At 46.7% G+C, this 8749-nt stretch overlaps 1 protein-coding gene across 5 annotated transcripts in view; it reads left to right on the top strand.

The window, feature by feature from the left end:
- Positions 1 to 299: 299 nt before the first annotated feature.
- PAIP1 (poly(A) binding protein interacting protein 1) overlaps positions 300 to 8749 on the top strand; it is a 31944-nt gene continuing 23494 nt past the window's right edge. The window contains exons 1-2 of one of the 5 annotated variants that reach the window (XM_059417089.1): positions 300 to 324; positions 1991 to 2160. In XM_059417089.1, coding sequence (XP_059273072.1) covers positions 2062 to 2160 — 99 coding nt within the window. In that variant the 5' untranslated portion in view covers positions 300 to 324; positions 1991 to 2061. Of the gene's footprint in view, positions 325 to 412; positions 646 to 1034; positions 1398 to 1567; positions 1792 to 1990; positions 2161 to 8749 lie in introns of those variants that run through there. The other 4 variants (XM_059417087.1, XM_059417086.1, XM_059417085.1 and 1 more) reach the window with 4 other exon arrangements.

Genomic DNA, 8749 nt, shown 5'->3' with positions numbered 1-8749 from the left:
TGGATTTTGATCAGTACCAAAAAAGGGAAAACAGTTCATTAATATTTTTGTACTAGTTATATGTCGAAATGCTACCATTTTGTATAAATTGGGGTAAGTAAAATAGATTAAAAATAATTTCACCTGTTTTTTCACTCGTTAATGTGGCTTCTAGAAAATTTGTAATTACATAAAGTGGCTTGCATTTGTGCTCGCACTATATTTTTATTGGACAGATCTAGCAGTCGACGAAAAAGAGGGGAATTTCATTGAAAGGTAGTGCATTTCCTGAACGTTTCTGGACGGGAAGAGAAAAGGGAGAAGACTGAAGCCTGGGCACCTTAGGTAAAGCCTACCAGGATAACTAACCTGCCCTGAATTGAAAGGGGCGGGGGAGGGAGTGCATTTTGAGCGTGTTCCTGCTTCCCTTCGCCGCGGCCAGCCGGGCAGGTGGCAGGGGTTGTCCCGGGGCCCTCCTTCCCGACCAGTCCTCCGGCGGCCCGGCGCCGGGTCATTGAGCACACCTGCGCGCCCACGGAGCTGCGCGTCCGCGAACCCTGGCGCTGCCTCCACGCCCCCTCCCCCCGTATTTTTATTTTCCTGGCATCAACCGTCAGTCTCGCACTTCTCTCCTGAGAACCACCGCGTAGGTCGGGCCCGCCTGGGGTAAGCGCCCCTCTCTGGCCTCGGCCGGGCGGCGGGGACGAGATGCTCCCCTTCCCGCCGGGCCCCCGCGGCTAACAGGGCTGTCTGGAGGCCGGGACGCCGCTCGCCGGGCGGCCTGCTGGGCCGCGGCTCCCAGCCGGCCGCGAACCGGAGCAGACGCGGCGGGCGCGCCCGGGGCCTCCGGGCCGCGGGGGGCCGCTGTGACCCGCCTTCGCCCCCGCCGCGCTGAAAGGCGGGGGAGCCGGGTTTTGGGGAGAATCGAAAAGCCGAGGGCAGCCGCGGGGGGCGGGCGCTCCAGCTGCCGTCCGCTCCGCCCGAAGCGCCGAGGAGCCGAGCAGAGGCCCGCCGTCCTCCTCCTCCATGAGGGCCGAGTGAGCGCGGCGGCGAGAGCCGGCCCGCGGCGCCTCCCCCCGCGTCCTCTCCCGAGCGCAGCGGCAGCGGCCCCCGGCGGCGGCGGCGGCGGAGGCGGAGGAGGAGGAGGAGCATGTCGGACGGTTTCGATCGGGCCCCAGGTGCTGGTCGGGGCCGGAGCCGGGGCCTGGGCCGCGGAGGGGGCGGGCCTGAGGGCGGCGGTTTCCCGAACGGAGCGGGGCCTGCGGAGCGGTCGCGGCACCAGCCGCCGCCGCAGTCCAAAGCCCCGGGCTTCCTGCAGCCGCCGCCGCTGCGCCAGCCCAGGACGGCCCCGCCGCCAGGGGCCCAGTGCGAGGTCCCCGCCGGCCCCCAGAGGCCTCCCCGGCCCGGGGCGCTCCCAGGTACGGAGCTGCTCTAGGGGATCCCGTCCTCCTGGGCCAACGCTTCCCCACGGCCCTCCGCGCGCGCCGACCTCGGCGCGCTGTTTCCGCCTCCCCCCTCCCCCCCCGGTTCCCCGAAAGCATTCCCCGAAGGGCCCGGTTGTTAACGGGGTGGGAACGGGCCCGGAAGGGGGTTTGGAAGGTGGCCGCAGGAATCCTTTGTGCGCCCCGGCTGGGGGAGGGGCCCCGTGCGCGGTCTCCGAGTTCTGCCGTCCGGGGAGGAAGTAAAAATCGCCTCCCCCTCCCAGCCCTGGAACGGGAGACCTTAGGCGAGCAACCCCTTCTTTTAACAACCCCGACTCGTTAAAAAAGAAGAAACGAAAAGAAAGCCCTCAAGCATTCATTCAGGAGGCAGGTACGGCCATAGATGAGCTAAAGCAAGTCTATTGTTCTTTTTGCAGGCTCTCTGTATACATCCTGGCGATAACCTTAAAATTCGTGACCGTTCTTGTTTAACCCTTAAAACCCAGCCCTTCTCATTTGGTTTTCCAGTAGATAGTAAGTTGCTCTACAAAGGAATGAATGCGTCTAACACCTCGTTTTTCCTTTCTCAGAACAAACGAGGCCCCTGAGAGCTCCACCTAGTTCACAGGATAATATCCCGCAGCAGAACTTGGAGTCAGCAATGGCTAAACCCCAGGTGGTTGTAGCTCCTGTATTAATGTCTAAGCTGTCTGCGAATGCTCCTGAATTTTACCCATCAGGTTATTCTTCTAATTATACAGTAAGTAGGCCTTTTTACTGCAGTTCTGAGTTAATATTACTGGGATAATGTGGCTATTACTGTATTTCATTAATCGGTATGCTGTGCTTTCTACTACACAAAAATGTTGTGAATCTTTGAACTCCTGAAGAAACAAAACTAATTCAGGAGTATATTTTGCATTTACCATGGTCTAAGTATCAGAATGTAAATTCGGAGTAGACCTTATCTCTTCTCACAGTTGTATTCCCAATGTAGAATACTTCCAGGCTAATACAGGATATAGTTAAGGGCATTGTCGGCACATAAAACTAAGATTTGTGTTCAGACTTAATGGACCATCATCTATAGAATAAGAGCCTAGCAAAGCTGATTTTAAATTTGATTTTAGCAAGATAGCTGAATATTCATTGGTAGTTTTAGGGTAAACTACAACATGGTTTTGCTGCAGACTAACTTGAGGTGGGCTTTTTAATGTTACACATCCTGGCTCTGTTAAAACCAGTTTGCTGGTTCTTTTTTTTTTTTTTTTTTTTTAAAGATCCTATCTATTCATTTGACAGAGATCACAAGTAGGCAGAGTGGGAGAAGATACAAAGCCCAATTGGGATCCATAGAAAGGGGTATGTCCTGGGTAAACACATAGCAATCAATGGTATGTAAGTGAGGCAGGAATCATAAGAGGGTTAAAGAAATGACGATACTTTAGCAGAAGTCTTATGTTTCCTGACTTCTTAGTTTTATTGACATTTAATACAGAAGAATGTACATAAAGGTTAACTCAAAGTTTCACGAAGTGAACACTCAGGCAGCCAGCATCCAAATCAAGAAAAGGAACATCATCTACATCCCCCAAACTCCTTCCAACCCCTTCTAATCATTACTACTCTCCTAGGTTAATTACTATCCTGACCTAACAAGTTTTGCCTGTTTTCAAAGTTTGTATAATTGGAGTCTTACAGAGTATCTTTTTCACGCTTTTATTCAACATCTAATCCATGTTGTAGCTCATAGTTGAAGGTGACTTATTCTCCTAGCATTCCATTGTGTGAATATACCATAGTCCCATTTGTCTTTTTCTCCTCCTTCTTTGTCTCTTGATAAACGGTTGAGTAGTTTCCCTTTTGGGGCTCTTGTGAATAGGGGTACTGGTCTGTCCATGTGTCGGTGGATGTTTGCCCTCATTTCTGTTGGGTACATTCCTAGGAGTGAAATTCAAAGGACATAGGGTAAGCCAACTCTTCTTCTCCTCCCCCGCGCCCCTAGATTTTTCTTTTAAATCTCTGCAGCTAATGTGGGGCTTGAAGTCAGCGCACCCTGGTAACCAGCTTTAATAGTGCCAAATAGTTTTCCAAAGAGACTGTTTCAGTGTACACTGAGTAGTGTGTGATTTTCAGTTGTTCTGCTTCCTTGTCAGCATTTGGGATTTTGTTAAGGTTTGGTGGGGGTGTAGTACCTACTTCTGGTTTTAATTTGTATTTACATGTTAACTAAGGGTGGTACACCTGTTTTGTTACTTCTTGGTGGAGGTGGGAAGGGCAGTGCTTTCCTTCCATTTTTTGGTAGGAAAGGTATGGGAGGGCTGTGTTTCCGGTTTCAGAAACTCCATGCATCTTAGACTGCCCAGGAGAAAGCTTTGGGGTTGGGAAGGGTAAAATACAGGCAAGCAGGAAGAGCAGTTGATTTGGGGTGAAAGGGGCTGTCATTCATGTAAAGTAGAAGTGACAACAACTTGGGTTCTTGCCAAAAAGTTGTATTTGGCCCAGGAAAGGAATGATTAGAGAGCTGTGAGTAGTTGAAAAACCAGTAAAGAGTACTTACTTTCAAATAGCCACAAAACTTTTCTGTTTGTCTCCCTGTTCACTTGGGCCATTCTATGATAGGAGGGATGCAATTTTTTTTCAGAGTTCTGTACCAACTAGTTTACATAGTTCTGCATATTTCAAGTGACTCCTGGGCTACAGAGCAGTGTACTGAGCCACGTTCACTTAACTTTGAGCCATTGTCCTCTGTTAGGCTTTCCTTGATACCCTCTACTAGATGAGCTGCTTCTGTGTTCAGTCTGGCAAAGCACAGAGCAGACTGGGAGCCCATGGCTCATGTGTGGCCTATAGTGTATCTACTTTGGCCCTGGTGGGTTTCTTTTTGGGGAGTGTTGGGGGAGCTCCTTTTAATAAGTTAACAACACTTTAATTAGATGTTGCCGATCTCATTTTCTGGTTTCTCTTGAAATCCCAATATGTGGTTGTACTATTTTTTTTTTTTTTTTAACTTACTGAGAAAGAATGGGAGCCTGAGGGGGGGGGAGGGACACAGGAAGAGGAAGAGCGCTTCTCAAGCTGACTCTGAGGTGAGCATGGAGCCTGAGGCAGGTCTCCATCTCCCCACCCTGAGATCGTGACCTGAGCTGAAATCAAATCATTGCTTACCCGACCAAGCCACCCAGGCGCCCCTGGGCTGTTACTCTGATAGAACAAAAGTGGTCTGGAGCTGAATGGAGGCAGCCCCCTTAGATGGAATGTATGAGCTCTAATTGCTCACTGACTTGTCTCATTTGTTTGTAATCCACCTTGATTCTCTAATCATTCAAGCTTGTTCCCCCTGCTCTAGTGCATTCTCTAGTCTTAATCATTTACCCTTTTACCTCTGTCAGTGCTAAGTATTTTTCTCTGTCCACTTGCTCACAGACTAGCAGTATCCTTGTTTTTCCTTGACTCTTAGGATAAGGTCTTGTTGTGACGGAGACTTTTCCTTGTAGTAGCCATAATTCACTCACTTGTTCAACAGGTAGTTATTTACCATTAGTCAAGCACTGCAGATACAGCAGTGAACAAAACAGACAAAAATGCCTTGGGTCGGGACGCCTGGGCCGCTCAGTTGGTTAAGCAGCTGCCTTTGGCTCAGGTCATGATCCCAGCGTCCTGGGATCGAGTCCCGCATTGGGCTCCTTGCTGGGCAGGGAGCCTGCTTCTCTGCCTCTGCCTGCCATTCTGTCTGCCAGTGCTTGCTCTCTCCCTCTCTCTCTCTGATAAATAAATAAAATCTTTAAAAAAAAAATAGGTATTTTTTAAAAAAATACCTACATTTAATACATTAAATGTGTTAAAAATACATTTTTAGGGGTGCCTGGGTGGCTCAGTGTGTTGAGCCGCTGCCTTCGGCTCAGATCATGATCTCGGGGTCCTGGGATCGAGTCCCGCGTTGGGCTCTCTGCTCAGCAGGGAGCTTGCTTCCCTTCCTCTCTCTCTGCCTGCCTCTCTGCCTACTTGTGATCTCTCTCTGTCAAATAAATAAAATCTTAAAAAAAAAATACATTAAAAAAAATGCCTTGGGTCTGCTTTTATATGCAAGAAAATCTGGTTATCTTTGAGCTGGATCTGTTCTAAAGAATTCGTGCTTTTTTTTTTTTTAAAGATTGAGAGGGCAAGTACAGGGTAGAGGGTCAAGGGAGAGGGCAAGAAATTCCGAAGCAGAATCTGCACTGAGGGCAGAGCTCACCGCAGTGCTCGAGCTCACCACTGAGAGTTGATGACTTGAGCTGAAACCAAGAATTGGCTGCTTAACTCACTGCACCACCCAGGCACCCCAAGAATTCATGGTTCTTTCTAAAAAGGCTTTATGATAGTCTTTTGTTGTGCTTTCTTAAACCTTCCAAAATTCTGAATGCTTTTATCTTAGAGTCCTTCCTCTAATCCAACTGCTAGAATTTCTTGCTTTCCGTGCCTTCTTACCAGGGAGTTGCTGTATCTGTCTGTCCTGCCTATTGCTGCTTCTCTGATGATAAACCATTACATCTTGAATATTTAATCACAGGTCAATTACTAGAACCAAAAATTCTACATAGAAGTTCATAAAGCATTTATTAAGGGGCAGTTGGGTAGCTCAGTCGGTTAAGCGTCTACCTTTAGCCCTGGTCATGATCCCAGGGTCCTGGGATTGAGCCCGGCATTGGGCTCCCTGCTTCACAGGGAGCCTGCTTCTCCCTCTGTTGCTCCCCCTGCTTGTGTTCTCTCTCTCTCTGTCAAATGAATAAATAAAACCTTTTTAAAAAATGGCATTTATTAAGAGACTGAAATCCCCCTACTACACACACACACACACACACACACACTCCCAGCATTTTTGTAAGAACACTCCCCTCAAGTTACTGCCTGTTTGTCTTCGGCCTTTCAGTAGTGATGTTCTCCAAGATGTAAAAGTGATCAGTCTTAGTATTTATTTCTCACTGTTCAAACCTCTGCTGACTGATCCCCCTAATTGAATTGGTACTTCCTTTTGTGACCTTTCCTGGTGCTCTTTGGGTCTGAAAATCTGTGCTCTACACCCTCATCCCAGTAGACTTTGACCACAGTATGGTCTTTGCAGTTTAACAAGTCTCAGTGTGTCAGGTCTGGTGCTAGGCGCCAAGGGTACCATTTCAGTCTTTTAGAAGTTTCTCTTTATACGAACTGAATGGTTAAGATACTAATTTTAATTTTTTCCTCTCTGTGCATAGGCTTTCATTCCTGGGATGCCACCGTTGTTCTTTCAGTTTTCACCTGTGGTATTATTCTGTAGCATTTGCTTCTATGACTACTTTTTTACTTTTTGCTTAGGGCACTGTGGAGGTATTTCATCTTTCCAACCTTTGCAGGTAATTCCTTCTTTGTTCAGACTGTGGTCCTTGGAGTTCTCTTTTTATTCCATTTTATTACCTGCCTTGGTGATCCTATCACCTAGAATCTGACCACTGCCTCCCTGTCTACTGATACCTGAAATCTAATTCTCCCTCTGAACTCCTGGCTGTGTTTCCATTTGTTTTGACTAGTTCATGAAGCTCTCCCATTGAAACTTAAATATTAAAAAGAGTTTATCTTGTGCAAATGTCTTATTTTTTTATATTCTAACTAGCTGCTCAGGCTAAAAATGGTGTGTTGACTCTTATCTTTCACACTCTTGCCCCCTTCAACCCAGTTAACTGAAGTCGCCTTCTTGATTATTCCACCATCTAAGTGATCAGTTTCCTTTTATTCTTGCTGCTTCGGATTCGGGTTCTATCTCTAGCAGTGCTTTCAGAGCATCTTCTGTGAAAAGATGTCCCTCCTAATGTCAGAATTCTAAGAAAAATACATAAAACTTTATTCCTCAGCTTGCAAGCCATCTAACTCCACTTTGAAGACTGACAAAATTTGTATTTGAAAAATCTGGTACTAGAGAAATAAACACATTAGAGTCCTCCTCTTCTGCCCACAATGTGCTGTGCTTCCTTTTGTGCTTAAAACAACAGGTTCTGATGGGGCACCTGGGTGGCTCAGTGGGTTAAGCCTCTGCCTTCCGCTCAAGTCATGATCTCACTGTCCTGGGATCAAGCCCTGCAGTGGACTCTCTGCTCAGTGGGGAGCCTGCTTCCCCCCTCTCTATGCCTGCCTCTCTGCCTACTTGTGATCTCTGTCTGTCAAATAAATAAATAATAAAATCTTTTAAAAAATCAGGTTCCGATCAATTCCCTGTAGTTGTTTATTTTTGGTAAGCGGTACACCCAGCGTTGGGCTTGAACTCGTGACCTGAGATTGAGTCACCTGTTCCACTGACGAAGCTAACCAGACACCCTCCCCTTGATCAGTCAATCCTCTGTAATGCTTACAATCAGAGCAGCTCTATCCTTTTTTACTTTCAGACTTCAGACTTTTTTTCTTTTAAAGGATTTATTTTAGAGAATGTGCACTCATGTGCACGTGTGAGTGGGGGGAAGGGCAGAGGGAATGGAATTTACAGTGGATTCCCCACTGAGCAGGGAGTCCAACACAGGATTCTGTCTCACAACCCTGAGATCATGAGCTGAGCCAAAATCAAGTCTGATTCTTAACCAGCTGAGCCACCTAGGCATCCCTGGACTTCAAATTTTCTTAGAAGAGAGTTGGTCCTTAACTGAAAAGACTGAATTTTTGCCATAGTGAATGACATTCGATACAAACCAGAAATTAATACCTTCAGTTGGGACCTATATGGTTCCTGCTTTTCTCTATCATTAATAGAGACACTATGAGTCTATAAAACTATATATCATAAATGTGTTGTTGTTTTTTTAATCTTTTTTTTTTTTAAAGATTTTATTTATTTGACAGATCACAAGTAGGCAGAGGCAGGCAGAGAGGGAAGAGGAAGCTAAGCAAAGAGCTTAGCTAAGCCAAGAGCCCGCTAAGCCCCGCTAAGCAAAGAGCCCGACGTGGGACTCGATCCCAGGACCCGGAGATCATGACCTGAGCCGAAGGCAGAGGCCTAACTTACTGAGCCACCCAGGCGCCCCTCAAAAACTTGTTTTTAATTGTAAAACTCACATATGTATGTGGCTAATATTAAAGTATATTTAATGTATGCATTTATAATGATGAACAGGTTTCACAATTTTATTTAAAAAAATGGTCAGTATTCATAATAGGAGCATTTATTTATTCCAGAGCTAACTACTGTTATCCCTTGTCTATTTTTCCAGAGCTTTTCATGGTCTGTTAATCTGTTAAAATTAAACTGTACGAAAACAATGGTTCTGTGTTCTTTTCGTTTAACATATTGGTGATTTCTGTATTGTCATATCTTGTTAGGTGCCTGTAGGATCCCTTATGTGGGTAGA

The sequence above is a fragment of the Mustela nigripes genome, chromosome 12, assembly GCF_022355385.1.
Source record: "Mustela nigripes isolate SB6536 chromosome 12, MUSNIG.SB6536, whole genome shotgun sequence".
Classification (NCBI taxonomy): Eukaryota; Metazoa; Chordata; class Mammalia; order Carnivora; family Mustelidae; genus Mustela; species Mustela nigripes.
Note: the sequence above shows the minus strand (reverse complement) of the source record. Positions and strands in the feature narration are given on the sequence as shown.